This window comes from Aplidium turbinatum, chromosome 16 (assembly GCF_918807975.1).
Source record: "Aplidium turbinatum chromosome 16, kaAplTurb1.1, whole genome shotgun sequence".
NCBI lineage: Eukaryota > Metazoa > Chordata > Ascidiacea > Aplousobranchia > Polyclinidae > Aplidium > Aplidium turbinatum.
In genome coordinates, this window is record NC_137487.1 from 14,544,323 (window position 1) to 14,562,847 (window position 18,525).

The 18,525-nt window shown below is 34.9% G+C and overlaps 1 protein-coding gene across 1 annotated transcript in view; it reads right to left on the reverse strand.

Annotated features, from left to right (window-relative positions):
- LOC145785248 (complement C3-like) overlaps positions 1–18,525 on the reverse strand; it is a 55,627-nt gene that overhangs the window by 33,237 nt on the left and 3,865 nt on the right. The window contains exons 5-24 of the mRNA XM_082596931.1: positions 18,209–18,296; positions 16,673–16,807; positions 16,097–16,142; positions 15,312–15,405; positions 14,974–15,082; positions 14,173–14,305; positions 11,895–12,019; positions 10,855–10,915; positions 10,684–10,769; positions 9,688–9,807; positions 8,864–8,959; positions 8,417–8,608; positions 7,738–7,804; positions 6,981–7,138; positions 6,192–6,324; positions 5,454–5,616; positions 4,476–4,601; positions 4,051–4,142; positions 1,597–1,742; positions 923–980 (exon numbers count right to left, since the gene is read on the reverse strand). Coding sequence (XP_082453057.1) covers positions 923–980; positions 1,597–1,742; positions 4,051–4,142; positions 4,476–4,601; positions 5,454–5,616; positions 6,192–6,324; positions 6,981–7,138; positions 7,738–7,804; positions 8,417–8,608; positions 8,864–8,959; positions 9,688–9,807; positions 10,684–10,769; positions 10,855–10,915; positions 11,895–12,019; positions 14,173–14,305; positions 14,974–15,082; positions 15,312–15,405; positions 16,097–16,142; positions 16,673–16,807; positions 18,209–18,296 — 2,228 coding nt within the window. The remainder of the gene's footprint in view (positions 1–922; positions 981–1,596; positions 1,743–4,050; positions 4,143–4,475; positions 4,602–5,453; positions 5,617–6,191; positions 6,325–6,980; positions 7,139–7,737; positions 7,805–8,416; positions 8,609–8,863; positions 8,960–9,687; positions 9,808–10,683; positions 10,770–10,854; positions 10,916–11,894; positions 12,020–14,172; positions 14,306–14,973; positions 15,083–15,311; positions 15,406–16,096; positions 16,143–16,672; positions 16,808–18,208; positions 18,297–18,525) is intronic.

Genomic DNA, 18,525 nt, shown 5'->3' on the forward strand with positions numbered 1-18,525 from the left:
TTAGCTGTAGGCCTATGTACGTCAAAACATCACATTTCAACATCAAAACATCACACAGTTTGATCAAAACATCAGATCTGATGTTAAACATCGGATGTGGTAACGTGGCTTTTGTTATTGCTGTTGATAGTGACGTATTCTCGAGCAGTTTTCCAATTTTTGGTCATTTTGAAAAAAAAGAAAAATAAATGAAACATTGGACTTTGGGCCTTGCCAGTGCCATTGAAAACAAATTTTATTCGGTAATTTTTTTTTTGAAATGTATTCTTGAATGTTCAGTTTACGCATTTTAATGCTTAATTTCCGTTGGAAAATTATATTTAGTAGGCCTTTAATAAATATTACTGCATACTGCCTGACATATTTAAAGGAAACATGTGGTTTGGAAAATAAATATTCACTTTAATCTGTTACAACATAAGCTACAGTAGCCTATACCATAAACTACGCTCATCAAAAATCTATTGAGAAAAATATTTAGCACAACAATATAGTGTAAACATATACTACAGTGATCGTTGTCGGCAACTGCTGAAAGATTTTATTTATTGTGTATGTTCTATTCGAGTGGACATCAAAACAAGAATATAAAAAGTTTGATTTAATTCGCCCCCCTTGGCCTTTTGCTTGGCATTGAGCACTTTTTGTAGCATTAGTATTTATTGTTTAAAAAGTTTGATTAATATATTTAAAAAAATCTCCTCTAACAAAGAGCAGTTTTTATTGAGATGTGATAAAAATATCTTCGACAATCCTGAGTGACGCTTTACCCATGCAAAACTTTCAAGCGATTGTAAGAGCATTGGCATACGAAATTCGTGATATATCTTGTATTTAAAAAAATTTACAGCAAAAAATGTGTTTGATGTTTTACCCACGTAGTAGTCACAAGAACAATAATTTGTGATAATCTACAACTTACCTGCAGGAAACGTAGTACAAATTGACTTGGTGTCTTCCACCATTACTTCCAGATTAAGCTATAGTTAAAGTAAAAAACAAATATAAACCTCTCAAAAAATATCAATTATAGAAAAACACTTTTTTCATAAAAATTGAATCCAATCTGTCAAATAGTTACTACTTACCTAGAACCAAAGATATCCACATAATTCATATACAAAGTAATAAAAAGTAGTGACACTAACTGAAATTTTGTAAATTGTCTAAAGATATCGAAGGGTTTCCGTAGGCTTATTAGTTTAGTATCGGTGCTGGTGTAAACTGTTATGAGCGTGAGTACGAAAGTTTATGTTTTAATAGAGAATTTCTTTCATGTAATAATTTACTGTTTTTTTATACATGCGTTTTACTTTGGGGTTATTTTCCAAGACATTTTTTCCGACTACAGTGTTGCATTATTTCCTTACCATAATGTGGCAATAGGTTTATAATTTTTTTTGTCAGTACATTTAATGCAAAATGCAAACCCACTTACAATACTGTAGGCTACACAATAATTGTTTACTTAAAAATACGTGGGAGCAGTATAAACCAAATAAGCAACGATTAAAGTTAAACCATTGGCTACATTATAAGTACAATGTAAGTCTACATCAGGTATTTCTTTATAAATAAATCGTAAAAAGGTTTTACCAAGTACGAGATCGATTTATTATAATTGAAGACACTGATCTTCAGGTTGGTTTGTTCCAACTTTCGCAAAGAATAAGGAGTGGTCAGCTTTAAGAAAACATCTTTGAAAACACGAACTTCCGCTGTTTTAGCGACGCAAAAACCATCTGAAAAGCGAAGAAAGTTTTCACATCTTTTTCGAAATAGTTTACGTCCATATAAGGCCCTTTTCAAGCATAATGCAGTTATGTTCATTTGCACGTGTAAGTTCCTTTTGAAACTCACACTGTGGTACTTATTAAACCGTAGGGCGTAGGCCAACTTAGCTGTGCAAATGATTATTGAAGTGTAGATTAAGGTAATATTAAAATTATTTGCAATATAGATTTTGTAGGGTTTATTTGAAACCCTAAGAGAAAATCTATTTCTATATATTAATGTTTGTAGGGGAAGGTGGGGTAAAGCGGACCAACGGGGTAAAGTGGAACCCCGCCTTTTTTTTCTATTAAAGTTTCACTACTTTGCGGATACCATTAAGTTTAGTTAAGCATGACGAAAAGTAGCTGCACACGCCATTATTCAAGGTTTCATGGTTTGGAAGACACAAAAAAGCACGGAAATTACTTTTTGCACCCTCTGATCTATTGAAAGGTATGTATGATAACTTAAATTGTATCTTATGTACATAAGGTAGAAGTTTTTTTGAATGATAAAAATGAGCCTCATTATATCACGTACGCATTACGTAGATTCACTCTTGTTGCTGACTAGCCTAAATTTGGCCAACAATTAAATTAGTAGTAATGTAGAGGTGGGGTAAAGTGGACCAGTGGTGATCCACTTTACCATGTCATAAATATTTTTCTTGTTTATGATTTGTTGACCGAATTAGGTGCTGTGTTACTTATAATCTTGTAGCTTATTTTACACAACAGCTGTGTAGGCTTAGTTAGCACTCAAGTGGATAGTTGTTCTGATATGGTTGGTTGGTTATTGAATCTTTATCCTCGGACTGACAAAGCCTTGATAGGTTATTCCTGGTAGTTTCGCATACTTGTAGAGGCTCTTGACGCAGGGCCGGTTACCGAGATTGGCTGAGTGAAGTTTCCGATTGCTGAGGTGTTATTGCCTGAAATTATTTCATCCATTAAGTGCCGCTAAATGGAGAGCAGTCCTGAAATGCGTTGCTCAAGCGCACACCCCGAGAGTCGAACCAGCGCAGCGTAATCTTGAGCCAGGCTCGTAACCACTGAGCTAACGGGGCGGAATATCCCACCAATCATGATCGAGTAGACGAGCTGGTTCTTAACTTAGTCATATTCTTGTTTTTCAGAATGCCTCGTTATCACCAAAGGACATCCGGTGGGCGCATGAAGCCTGCGCTGGTTGAAATGAAGAGGATGACAACTTTATCTGTGAACTCTGTTTTTTTAAAAAATCTTCAAAGTTTGGTCCGTAATGGACTTATGAACTGCAGTTGTGAAGTTTCATAATGTCTTCGCTAATGATGCTGTTGTAAATAACTTGATTGCGTGGAAAAAAATTACGAAATTTGCTCAAAACTTACAACGGTCCAGTTTACCTCACATATGTGGGGTAAAGTGGACTATTGGAGGTTGTTTTAAAATTAAAAAAAATTATATAAAAAAGCTGGCAGTCATCAAAAGTGCACTTTAAAAATTATCGAAATATGTTAGAGTTAACGCTCAAATAAAAAAAGTTAAATTTTTTGGCAAAATCAGTGAACTGTACTGAATTAACCCTTAGGTATTCCATTTTACCCCACCTTCCCCTAATTGAATTTATCACTATTATTATTATTTTTTTTTTCAAAATAAAAAATACAGAAGAATTGCGAAGAAGATAAAGATTTAGGGAACCTTCAAATATTACGTAACGCCTTCGAGGGGGAGGTTTATGCAAAGCGTTACGTTAGCGTCACATCGGGGGGGGGGGTTCAAGAAAAACGTTACGTAACGCTTTCGAGTACGGAATGGTAGTTTTTTGTGCTGAATTCGTAGTGAAAAAGCGTTACATGGGGGAGGGGGGGATTGAAAAAAGCGTTACGTTGGCGTTACATGGGAAAGGGGGGGTCAAAAATTCGGAAAAAAAAGCGTTACGTAATATTTGAACGTCCCCTTATATGAAGAAGAAGAAAATGAACATTGTGAGTTTTTCAACTTTCATCTTTTCTTCTTTACTAGAATATCTGTAATTTAAAACTACACTTTTTGATTTATCTCCGCACCAAATAAAGATTGTGTTAATAACTTAAGAAAAACAACTTTATAGGCTACATTTACATGAAAACAAAATCTTAGGGATTCTGGTGAAACATATGGAAAAACGTAGGTCTTTTTTTCGGGTTAAAATGTGAAACTTCATTTCATCTCCCCCCTACTCCACACTCAAAACATAAGTGTAGGCTACTCTGAACTTTCAACCGGACATTAAAGATTGCTAAACTATCTTCACCATTGGAGTCATGCATGCTGACAGCATCTATTTCAAACGTTGTAATTTGATCATTCGCCTCGGTTCGATAAGTGCTTTTCCCATTCTGTTCCCTGAAATAAAGGTCTTTTTAACAGAGAGCGGTAAAACAACAGCGTACCAGCAGCCATGCACCTTCTTAATGGTAGTTCAACTATTGTATTACTTTTTATGCTGCGGTTTAGAAATTAAATGCAATTCCAATAACTTTGTAATTACAATATCAATGCTACGCATCTTCAATAATTGCCAAAAATTCAAATAAACCATTTAAATAAAGCAAATAAACTATTCACTTGAGCTAAATGTCTTTAGTAAAAACTACATACTAGTTGCACAAAAAGTTAGTTTAGAAGTTTATATCTTTTGGAAGTAAATCTAGTGTAGTGAGTGCAACAGTGTCTTACAATCTGATAGTGGTAAAGAAAAGACTTTCTTGAAAGTTTTCCCTCAACCGTCTGATGCTCGCCTCTGCATTTCCTGCTCCTCTAGAATTACTCCTTCCTGAATTCTGACGTTTCTCTGCTCTTCGCCTGCGCAAAAAAGAAATGTTTGACTGCTGAGGGCAGCCTGTTGTTTTCACAGAGTTGTACTGTAGGCCTCTGTTGTCTTCTAACATAGGACAGTAATCAATAATCAACATATCGCATAAGAATTTTACAATTAAAACAAAACGCTCGGTCAAGACAAAATGTAGCCTGTCGTGAGGCTTCGCATATTGATTGTGATACACATGTAAGTTTACAAAGTAGTTTAGGATACCACAAATGGTATGGTGGTCTATCAATAAAGTGATCTTGTTTAACCTCAAGTGAACTTTAAAAAAATTGTTCTAAACAAATGCAGATACGTAATTATTAATGAATTATTATTAATTATATTTAATTATTCTATTTGAATAAGACACTTCTGATGATCCGTGTAGGTGAAACAGGCTGTTTTATTTGATTTAATTAGCCTATTAATGAAATGTTAATATATAAAAATACTGTTGATGGATTAGGACAATTTTTTTAGTTAGATAAAACTCTATAAAATCCTTGCAAAAACTGTAGTTTGAGATAATGTTAAGTCATGTTAATATGCTGTAGAAATGGCAAAATTGATAGAACAACATGATAACTGTTATTGGTTGAAATTAAATTCATTTAACCCCTTTCAAAAAGTTTAAAACTTCCGCCAAGAGTTATTTTGTGAAGAATTGTCAGGAAGTGAGTCATTTAGCCCACTTTCCTTATTTCAATAGAAAAACAACTGTGATTTTTAAACAAACGCTTTAGCACACTTGTCTGTGTGGTAGTTTGAATGGAAAAGATTTAAGTTTTCATCGACATTTGGTAAATGCCAGTTTATAACTTACCGTACAGTAACGCTTTACGCTTTACCTTTCTTTTTCTGCTTCCTTACAGGCGCTCAAAAATTTATCACAACATCCAGACACATGGTCTTCTTTGTCATCTTCACATCGTTGTCTTCGCATGATACAAGTGTCATTTTCCATTATTCTAGATCTTGAGCCATCAAGTTCACATTTGTAAAGTTTTGAATCTGCAAAATATTTTGTATTGCAGTGTATAAAAATGGCGTTTGAAACAATGAAAAAATTATTAAAACTTGTGTGATATTGCTTGAAACAAACAGGAATGAATCTTTTTAAAATTCTTAACAGGAAAACTCGTTTGCGACACGCTAATGTATTTATCATGAAAACTCGGTTAATGTCATTACAAAATCCAGCTCACTAACTGAAACCAGCTGAATTTATATGAAAATTTTAAATAATATTCCAACACCTTTGAAGCAAAAATAATTATTTTTGTGTGGGCTATATGTGATTTCAAAGCTGGCAACATCACTAATTGCATTGACTCAACTGTGTAGTTATCTGAGGTAAGTAGGATGACAAACAAAAAATGGATTTGAGCGTATGGTGCAAAAATAATGAAACCACTTGTTGACCATGATATTTTTTACTTTCTTTCAGATTTTAAATTCATTTTATTAGAATGAAAACGAAGTGATTATTGTGGTTATCAACACAAATGGAAGAAAATTCTTTACAACACAAGTCAAAGAATTTAATCGTCAGTCAAATTTTGAAACCCGTTTATTGTCGTTCATACCGAGTTTAATCTGGTTTGCTCTTTCCTCTGAAATCACATTACGTTTCTTGCGTCGTCGTTGAGATGTATCACAAACAAGAGAACGTACAGGCAGCTGCTTCAATTCGCGGCTCGATATGTATAGTCCGGTGTTCTGTAAAAAAGCAATTGCGAAAATATTTTTAACTGGTCGACTCAGACACCAGTGTTGCCAGATTTTAAAGGATTGTCAATTTTTTTTACTTTTCGTCTCTTTTCATTTTTTTACTTTTTGTCTCTTTTCATTTTTTTAATTTAATTTTAGTTGAAGTTGTGATCGAAATTAAAACGGCAAATTTCACAACTGACAAGAACACACACTTCTATGTTCTGGTGAAGTCCTACAGCGCAATACGGAGAACAAGAAACAATATTTTGAAAAAAGATTGCAAATAAACTTTTTATAGTTTATCGTTTTGTATCTAGTCAGAGTCAGTCAACTTTTCAACGACTCCAATTCCGGACATGTCAAAATCCTTTCGAATCCATCGTCACTGACACAGATTGACCTAATTGTTAAACCGAGTGCTGGTAAAGGCCTCTGCACGATGGTCGGAAGGGCCTTAGTTCAGGTCTTACCAACAGCAAGAGATGAATTCCGAACAGATAAATGTCAAAAAATGTCGATAAATAGTATACGCTACTTTTGAACAAACTCGAATGATGGTAAATGAGTAGTTAAAGCAGAACAGAAAGTGCAAAAAAGAAAAGCATCTTTCCCCGATCCTTCAAAATACTGTTACTAATAACAATAAAAAATCACACAATTACCATAAACACGCTTTTTGTGTCAGCACCATTTCTTGTGCATCCTTGATCGTAGTTCTTCATATCATGAAACATTCTGTCCCGTGTCAGTCGACTTCCATTATACAAAAAGTAAGCCGCTTTATCCACACCGGTGACACTTACAAGAGCACCACCAGGACCTGAAAATAAAAATAATATACAGAGGTGTAGATCAAATTCAGTCTGCAAATATCATGGCAACTTTTTGAAATATCCCATCATTTCTGAAATATTAAGATAAATAACACTGGTCGTCAATTTTTTTGGTAGCCCACAAATCAATGAAATAACTGTTCTCAGTTGAATTTCCGCAGCTGATCTCAAATTTAAAGTCATATTTTCACCGTCACGTCAGGATTTCAAGATAATCACCATATTTGACTATTTTCAACATAACCTACAAACGAAAATTCAAGAGCAAAAAAAAACATAGATAAAATGCCAGCAAGAATGTTACCAAGCAAAGCAATGCTTTCAGTATGTTTCTAACATTGTCACTCGCTGCTCATAGTAACCTATTGCATACTAACTGTTTGATATCTAAACCTTACCTGATGAGAAATATGGCTATTGTTGTGTAATGTGTTACTGGTATGACACAAAGTTTTTATATTTAGATTGTGCAACGATATTAAGTACAGTATTTTGTATGCTTTGAAGCATTTTCCAACGATCACTATCAATTTCTGCTTGACCGAAACAACCGATATGTTTATGATAAAAAGTTTAGCAAAATCACCGGTAATAGTAATTTCAAGGTCAGCTCCAGGGAAAACGTCATCTGGAGGTACTTGTAAAGAGAGATCCTAAAATAATGCAAGCAATTTGTTTCAAACGAATAATTATATTTAATTATGTTGCATAAACGTAAAATCATATCAAGACCAAACGTGGCAAAATGTAGGCCTAATACTATACTTTGTCTAGAAATACACTGAAAAAAATCGTGTCAAATTCTTTTAACTAAATCTATCTAACGTAATTACAGTAGATGGAAAACCACGTTACAGTAGTTCAAAGTTCTATGACAATTTCATTAGTAGGCTTTTGCAACAAGTTTCATAAAATTGATTGATTAAATCTTTATCCTTGGACTCGGAAAGCTTCTTGAAGAGCTTAATCCTGGCAGTTTCGCGTACTTGTACACTGTAGAGGCTTTGAATCACTGACGGAGGCCCCGTCACCGAGATTGACAAAATGAAGCTTCTGATTGTTGAAGTCTTGTTGCCATGGTATTATTCCATCCATTAGATGCCGCAGTCCTTATCGTGCGTTGCTCAAGCGCACATCCCGAGAGTCGAACCAGCGCCACTTGATCCTGAAGCATCTTCGTTCCGGAAGTCACGCGTTAACCAACTGAGCTATCGGAGCAGATGAAATCTCAAGCTCATATACACCTACTTAACAAAGACACTTACAGTTTTGCATTTGTCTTCCACATCAATCCATAGTGAATCCGAAACTATTTCTCTTCCTCGTATGTAATATGCAACTATTCGAGCGGAAGGCACCATTTGTTGGGTGATCGTAATTGATACTGCAAACTCAGTTGCTCTGCCTTGAGGTGTATTCCTTAAACCGGTGTGCACTATACTCCCTCTTGCTAAAACCTAACAAATGTTTATGAAACATAGCTTATGTAAACAGTATTTAAGTGTATTACAAAATTATTGATAGTTCAAGCCTGTCTAATTCATGCATTAAATACCACCTTAGGTAAATTGTTATCGGAAGTACATATAATCTCCAATGGTAGATTATACTTCTTTTTAAATTGACTTTACAACTGTAATTAAAAGGTATTTCATGTCTTTCAAATCAGGAGTAGGCCTATAGCGTTGAATTATATGTTGCTAGTTTCTTACATAATAACGAAATTGATTAGGGTTCGGTGCATTGAAGGAAAACTTGAATTGAGTATTGGTACCAACTTTGTTAACTTCATTATTCTTTGACAAGATCTGAAAAAACAAATCTTTTCCTTAAAAAAACATGTTTTCATTTTGTTTTATAACAATCATCACAATCAAAATTAAAGACCTGAGTTGAAGAACTACTTAAGCAATTTCCACGAAATCTGACTTGAGTAGTTCTACAATTGCGGTTTTCAATTACAAATTACCAAGAAATTGCATATCACAGCGATTTCAAAACAATTGTAATATGACCGCAGAACGAACTGCAATAGCTTAATTCCCAAATATTGTTTGTACAATAAATACTACTAATATTACAACAACAAAAAAGCTTAATGCTAAGCAAAAAGCCCCAAGCGGTACGAATTATATCAAATACGATTGCTATTCACTAAAAGTCATACCGTAGGCTATTTCACTCTTATTGGGATCCTCAGAAGGTTTTTATTCAAATAGAATATATTTGAAGAAGAACCTTCTTATGATCCAATGAAGTTGAAACAACCTGTTGAGGTTATTAATGACCATTTGTTCATTTATTAAAAACATGCTGTATTCGAATCAGAAATGATCAAAAACCAAGTTTAATTTAAAATTTTCCAAAATAGACGTAGTGAGGTGATGATACTTAAGTTAATAACTAAAGTCGTTTGTACCTTACCTCGTCTACCTCTTTGAGGTAAATGCAACGCTTTATTTATTCTTTGAAAACTTATTTTCCTAAACCAAAGTAAGCAATATGTTTCATTATGCAAAACTTTTACAAAATTTACATGAAGATAGCTTTCAGATGGAGATTTATATGGCTGAATGTTCAATATTTTTTCTGCTTGTGCTTCATCGTTTGGTGGGGGTAGCGCATAATCAGCTGTTCTTATGACGACAACTCGAACCTGCAAAAGTAACATTCGTATTTATTACTTTGAATGAATATTGCTTTTGATTATTATTTACATTTTCATTTTACTGTTTCAAACCATTATTCATTACAAAAGCATTCTAAAATCTAGATGAATATAAATAAATCAGCCATTGAGTCAATTTCTTATCTTATATTCAAAAGTAAAATTTAATGCTATTTTATAACATTAGCCTAATAAGCAGTGAGCGTTCACATGGGGGTATAGCGGGTACTTTGGAACGGTGCCCGAGGATGGGTTTAGAGAACACAAATCTTTCCAGAGGTCTGAAATTTAAACCCCGCATACATTTGCCAATCAGTGCATTTGAATGAACTCCATTTTATTTTCGGGACTATTTCTGCTTAAAAGGATAAACTCCCTTTTTTATAGATGACTTTGAGCACTGAGCAGTAATTATTTTTCTTGGGTATTTCTAGAAGTTGTTTTGCTTTTGAGAGGTTTCTTTTTTTGAAGACCCAGAAAAGCCATTGCTACAGGGCCCAAATTAAGCTACTTTTAATAGGATTTCATAGCTGAGATTTTTTCAAACAGATTCGCACTGGCTATAAATATTACTATCTATTTTACTGCGCATCGCGGGCTTAACTTTTACACATAGCAAAAGAAGTTCAATTTTAGCTAATATCATGTCAAGTTCCGGAAATAGCATTTTGACTGCAAACAAAAACTAACAAGAAATCTGACACTGCAAGAGATTAAATAATCTAAACTCAGTCTCAGACCAAGGAAATTAACTGTCCATATTGCTGTATTGCAAACTACGTAAGTTTTGCATTTCACAAAAAGAAGCCAAAGATATTCTCTATTAAAGAAGCCAAAGATATATCACTATAAATAGTTGCTTGCCTGAGCCTCTCTCCCAAAGTCTAAATGAAAATCAACTTGTCCTTGTGCATTGCTCTCTGTAGTGTGCACTTCATTGATGCCTTGCACTGTGAAATTTGAACATATGAAGTTATGAAAATATCCTTAATGGTTTTAATTTTTGACTCAAGTCTTAAAAAATGAATGCATTACCACGTATCTCAACGTTAACGAATGGTGCGATCTTCCCTCCAATTGCAAAATGCACATCGACCTGAACAATATATTAAGAAATGAGTTTAGAAACATTCAATATGGCGTATATGAGACTGATTAAGATTATCCGTGTGTGGTTTGCACCAGTGCTTTCTAACCGGTAGGTCGCGACCCATTGGTGGGTTGCGAAGCATTTCTTAATGTTACTGGATGATAATTTTTCTAAAAAATACCAACATTACTATGGATCTTACAAGCCGCAGTTTAGTCTTGAACAGTACTGCGCCTTCGCCATCGCTACTCTTATCTTCTACTCTTATCTCTTTAGACTTTCCACTTTCATAAATTGTGCACCTTGTTTTCTATTTGATGGGGAAATTTTTGCATTATCATTACATAACAATTATGCAACATTGTAACAAGTATGTAACAATTAGATATGTTGCGTCGCATTAACTATTTCAGTACGTACGCCAGTAGTAAAGATAATAAAGATGTCATATCTCATTGTGAGTCGCACAATAAAACTTGCTTTAAAAGTGGGTCGCAAACTGAAAAAGGTTGGGAAGCAATGGTTTACACAATAATATCCGCTGATCGTAATTTTATAAAAACAGGTTTCAAAATCCGAAAAGCAATTCAACAATTTTCTATCTATGAAGTTACATATATTTTTAAAACAAAGCATTACATTTTTGCATCTGTGTGGACTGTGGAGTCGGTGATAAAAATCAGTTTCCTAGCTGATTATGTGGTGCAGACCGTGCAGCATGGCAATTTTATTATACACGGCTGCAGCAGCACGATTTACTGAATGTATAATATCTGTGTATCTAGAACTTTTATTAGCACAAAGCCATCTTGAAAACAACGCAGGGGTAGGCTACATATTGTATCACAGAAGATAAAACATTATCGTAGAGTAGTGAGTTAAATAATCTGGCAAACCGATTTTGATACAGTAGAATAACCCACTTTTAACATAAAACCAGACAAATTTTTTTTGAATACTGTTCAGTTATGCCGGATGAACTAACCTTCAATTGGTACGTCAAAGTAGGAGTGAAGTAGAGAGAAGTTCTTGTCGTGTCAATGATGTAAGGTGAAGCTACAAAAGGGATGCTGGGAGATATTGCTGATTCCATGACTCCTGAATCTCTTGCTGCAATGCAAAATGAAATCGTACGAAACAGCTGTCGAATATTAATTTTAGTACAATACAGTCGGTTTATAATATTGCACGATACATATACATTTTAGATGTTTTTATACTGATACTAATCAGGGGCGGTGTTCTGTTCAATCAACACTCGACAATTAGCCTATAAACAGGCGCGGATTTATGGGGGGGGCCCAAGGGGCCCGGGCCCCCCCCCGAAATTTTGTGAGAAATTGTTGAATGGTTTGATATGCTTCTAAACAGCTGATATTAGTCCCACAGCTGACTTACAACCCCCCCTTTGGCACGCGTGTGACGTCACGAGATTAAGAATGATGCTTTCAGTCTCCATGTCTCTAAAACAAAGTGTGCCTAATTTTAAGCGAAACTGCATTAAAAGAGCGAGTTTTGCCAATACCAAACATTCAAACATCTCAGCCAGGAATTAGCAACAAGAAAACATAGATGCTTAGCTTTTTATTACCGAAAAAATGCCGAAGAAAACATGATCTTATCCTTTTGCTATGCCACCGGACAGCACCATTTTACAGGAATATTTATACCCATATTTTTGTTGAAAATGCTCTCAGAATGCACCAAATTCAAAGTAATTTTTCAAAATTTTATGGGGGAGGTCCCCCAGACCCCCCGCCGCTGGGTGTCGCCTTTGGCGAATACGCCGTCGGGCTTCGCCCGCCGGCCGTCAAAACCCCCCAAATTCCTGGCTACGCCACTGATTGTTCATAGGCTATCTGTTTTATCTTTTTCTTACTTTTTAATTGATTTTCAAATTTTCTGGTCCCCCCCAAAAAAAACTCCTAGATCCGCGCCTGCCTATAAAGATTGGTATCATATCGGAATACCACTTATTGATACTAATCATTGGCATCTCATGGTATCATTATGGAACAGTTAACACTCTTTTTAACAGTCACTTTCAACTATGGTTGTGCTTTTCTTACAAAGTTTTGACAATATTTTCTTTGCTTTACAACAACAAAAGTGTTTCAGTAACAATTTTTTTTTAAGTTTGCATTTTATTTTCCAGTCTATCTCCAAAAACGTAGTGGTGCCACCGTGACGCCCCAAAGTATGTCTGTTTGTTGCCTATCATGGTTATGTCTAGGCAAAACATTCAATGCAATGTAAGAACAACCCTAGCGAATACTCCCTAAAAATATCCCTCAAGGAAAAAATTTCCAGAAAGGATACATTTTAAACACCTCTGAATTAAAGTTTATGTTTCTGGATTATCTGGCGATTGAAAACTTTCAATTCAAACCCAATAAAATCAATCGTAAAAACTGTACCTATACCCAAGGGCGTAAAAGATTGGGGATAAAGCTAAGTACTAAACCAGCCTAAAAATTGCAACTGACTCTTCTATGAAAGTTACAATATACCTCAAAAATACGGCATTTTGCATGTTATCCCTGATTTTTCGAAAAAAACACTTGAAATTGAATCAAAATCCTTCATTCAATCGTCACCATCTTTCTGTTTCAAGCAAACTCACAGATTGTTTTGTCGTTTTTGCTGTCTGTCGACCTTTGTAAAGTATTGTGTACATCTTTTAAATATCACACAACCGGAGGAAAATTTATCTTATAAGATTAAAATTCATCGATAAAAGAGGTGAAACCAGCTGTATGATGAATACTTATATTACTCCAAAAATACCTAGCTAAGGTGAGTGATTCAGGTTGTCAACGAAAAGGAGATGAGCCCACTAACCGGGGTTTTGGAAGTGGTAAATAAGGCCTTGCGTGATTTAATCTAATGAAAATCGAGTTTCTGAAGCAAAATTTACCACATTTTTTATTTCAAATAGCCAAAAAACATGATGAGCAGGATCCTAAACAGTCTCCCCCTCCCCGGGGGTACCAGGGAGGTTAATACGGCTCTGCTACCCAAGATTATTCTTAAATAATAACATGCTTGCACTACACAATCAAAACAACGCAAAAAACTCAACACTTTTTTTTGGGGGGGGGGGTAGCCCAATGGCTCCTTTGTGTACGCCACTGCAGCTGCCATATCGCATACAAACATTACTTATATACAGTAATATAATAATAGAAGCAATTAGAATAGACTAATTTACAAGAATGTTTAAGTCTATACATTACAACGCATCTTCAAGATCATTTTCTCACCATTGACAGTTGCCTCAATGTATATCGAAGCTTGGTTTTCCACCAGTGTATGTAATTTCTCGTCTGCAGTCAAAACATCTGCGATATGTGACGTATCTACTTTAAACGTTTGCTCCCCACTTCGAAATACAGCCTGTAACAAAAATACTTATTGATACGTAAAAAGCAGAAAGTACCTTTTGACCAGAAAAATAACATTAATTGTTATCAAAACAATTTACATGCGTTTTAAATTACTCACAAAAACTCATCACTTTTGACTTAAATTTTAGCTTTTAGAAAAACAATCTATTGTCTTAACATTAGGTTATTTTTTTGAATTCTGATGAATTTGTTACATTTTAAAGATATGACGGCATTAGTAAAACGAATAAATAAGTAAAGATGATATTAAAAACATAAAATTTACATTGCACTATGCACTATTGCTACAAGGCGCTAATGGGAGCATAAAGTAAGCAGCTTTACTTTCCGGACTAACTTTCTTTCAGCGATTACTTCCACTTAATTGAATTCACACCATCAGGAAAAACTAATGTTGTTTTTAAGCCTTCTGCTTAGGTGGGCGTCGGATCAAGACTGCATTATTGGAAGGCAAACCTCTGATCTACAAAGCTATCTTGCCACATAACTCACATTTTAGTCAAGTAAACAGTTGAAGAAAAATCGCTGCAAACAAGTGATTTATATGAACAACTCCATAAGGATAAAATTAGGATGTTCAATTGTTCATAAAACTCTCTTTGTTTGATATAAACACACAAAAAACAAACAAAAACTTTAAAACAGCTAGAAACTTGCAATCCTAAAATTTTTCGGCTTCTTGAAGAAAGGAATGTCGTCATCACTGTCTGGCGACATTTTCAGTTTCATTGTCAAAAAATAGTTTCCGCTGACAGGTTTTCCGTAACTGCAATCGATAAAAATTATAAAAAATAACGCTTTCAAGGAAGAAGGGCATTACCCTTAAACTTGCTTTTCAACTCCCACTAGAAAAAATAGCAGTCAAAGGTACTAAGCTTGCAAAGCTTTCGTTACTTGTAATAACTTATGTAAGTTAAGTAACTTATCTTATTTTTCTATTGTAAGAAACAAGCATAATATGACGATTTTTCATATTTCACCAAGCCACAGCTAACCTGTAAGTAGCTTTAATTGTTCCAGTTATGAATTTGTCTGTTGCCAGAATAAAGTTTTTTGTTGGATGGATTGAAACTTGAAACGCTGGGAGAACTAAAAATACCAAAAAAATTGCTTATGCCATATGTTTTCAGATACAGATATTAAAATGCTTAATTTGCATGTGTGCATCGTGTAAATCATTGGGTATATATGACAAGCATTTGATTTGTGCCGGACGTTATAACGCTCATTGTTTGTTATGTCAGAGCAGACTTTGCGAAAAGAGCTTTGTTAGATACTGTAGTTTTATCTTCTTGGCAGTCTTTAATTTTGAAAGCACATGTCCCAAACAGCAAAATTCATCATTATTACGTTGATTCAACGTCTGCAGACGTTGAATCAGTGTAAAAATGATGAATTGTGGGGAATATCACGCCCTACGTGGGAAGCATGTACAAAGGATGTTGCACTTTGAGTGTCTAATGTTTCCAGAATTACTACACTGGAGCGTCTATTCGCTAATACTATACATAGAATGAGATCCTGAAAATTTTAAACTTTGTTTATTAGGCAAAACCGGATTATCGCATAGCCAAGTTGCTAAGCTTTTTATGCGTGTATTCGATATTAGCTATCATCCGAATCAGATTACCAGGTTATTTTACGGTTTGGAAATTGAAAATGTTATGGGATAAAACCATTTAAGCGCTTATACACAACGATTATGCGATTAACCGAATTTGTCTTTTATATGATTTGGTTTCAGTTCTTAAATTATGTGTTTGAATATAATGTAGCTTACCGTAGCGCTGAATTATGAAGTGGGTTTCCACAGTTGTTTCATAACCCTGTAGACAAAGCACAGGCATGTTGTTTTGGAAAAAAAATGGCGCAAACCAAATATATAAAACTGACGCACATGTGCAGTACAGTAGAGCTTTCAGCTATGCAAATAAAATAGATATAATGAAATATTATGGAAATATGAGAGTTTGTAAAAGTAATTGCCCCGACCAAACAAAAATGGAAAACTCCAAATTCGAGTTTCACCCTTGTTTGGGATTATCAGTGATGCATATCCAAATTGTCTTGAGCGGGAATTCAAGAGAATAGCATGTACAATCTCGACGGAGGTTGGATTCCAATTCAAGCCCAGTACGTCTACAACTTCCATCGACGGAAGTTCGATTCCGGCGCAAGACACATGGATACACACCATTGAACAAACAAGGGTGAAACCCGAGTATGGCGTCTTCCATTTTTGTTCGATTGGAGCCTTAATAATGACGCATAGTGCGTTTTTCTAATATGAGTCTCTTGAGTCTGGTAATAATTCACCCAATTAAACCAACAAATTCACATTATTTAGCATACTTACATTTGCAGCATACTTTGCTTCAACACTCCATTTTCCCAGAACTGGATTCTGGCTGATTTCAAATATATCGTCAACAAAGTTATCTCCTGTGGGCAAAGGATAGCTGCGTTTTTGTACCGATATTCCATCAGGCGTCTGTAACAATAATAAAGCTTGAAATGAAACTTTAGAATTATAGAAAAACATGCTTTCAGATGATGGGTCCTTATTTGCAAAAAATACAACAACAAAACTTATGTTCTAGATTAGAATATAAAAACAGTTTTACTGAAATACAAGCTATTCTTTATGGGAAACCTTGACATTTTATTTCTATTTAAATAAGATATTGAAGAAGCCGCGTTTGCGGTTGCGAAAGCTGCTTCAAAAATGTTGCACAAGTTTCCTGGCCAATTTTGTTTACTTGTTATTTTGTTCGGTTGCATATTAAATGAAGAGTCCTCATGTGACTTTTAATTCTAAATAATTTTAAGAAAACAGAACAAAGAACGAAATAGCCTACATCAGCGTCTACTTTATTACTACTCATCTTGTTTTTGTGTGGCGATTAAAATGTAAAAAAACTTCAAATCAAATATTACGTTATTTTTAATGAATGGTAACACACAGAACGATGAAGTAGCCGTAACTTTGATGCTATAAGTGTACATGTGAGACAAATGGTGTTGTTTTTTCATGAATTTCAATAAATGTTTTGGCGTCACAATAGTATCGAAATGAAACGCATGCGCAAGCGATCTTCACCAATCTTTTGACTTGTACCATACACGAGAGTTGCTTCACTTAAAGCAATCACAACCTAGCCTCCCCACCACAAGCAGATATTCATTTTTTTACATTGATTCAACGTCTGCATGTATTGTATCAAAGTAAAAAAAATGATTTTCTGACAAGAATTGCACTACTACATTCTAAAAATATCCAAAGACTATCTGATCTACATCTCAGGGGGACCACTAGCTGGGTGGCCTAGTGATGTGAGTATAATCTCAACACATCGATTTGAAAATTTCCTACTACATTAAGGTGCTTCTCGGCAAAAACGGAAGGATTGGATTCTTTGCCTTTCCGTTCACTTGATCCATAGGTAGTCCGATAGTTGACCTTCAGAGTAGTAGCCAGTTCCTTTTCTCGGCCGTCTTTTCATCAGAAACTACGCCCACTCAATTTATTACACCATAGCTAGAGGTAAACGGTGTTTTTCAATAACCAGCTTAAGCCGAAAGTCGAACTAGGAACGCATGAATGAAAAGCGAGCGCTTATTCATTGCACCAGTTTCACCACATGGTACCAGCTTGTATTTAACAAGGATTGAGACCAATCTAGTTGTATTATAAAAAAATTAGCTTCGATCAGAATGTAGAGGTATGCGTAACCCAGACAGCAATCAGTCGCTTTTCACATTGATTCAACGTCTGCAGACGTTGAATCAATGCAAAATTGACGGATTTTGTCTGGAAACTTTTTATGGATTATATCAGTGGACGTACAAGAACTTATAACTTCACAGTATCACTTGACCCTGGCATCTTTACCTTAACGCTGAGCAATACTAGTGTGGAGAAATCTGGTTCCATTGTCTGACGGAGAGGAAATGCTTGTATATTAACTTCTTCTTGAGGTCTAAAATAAAAGGAAAGACATAGGAAAGCGTAGGTAGAGTAAAAGAAATTAGTCAACGTGTTGTAACCTACAGACAGAATAGCGTTTGCGTTATTGCAAAAGCTAGCAGAAAAACTTTAAACAGTACGGTTGATTATCAAAATTAAAAACGTACGTAGCCTACTATTTTAGAATCATTTACAATTCAATATCTGCTTTACAATAAAATGACATCATCATCATCTTCATG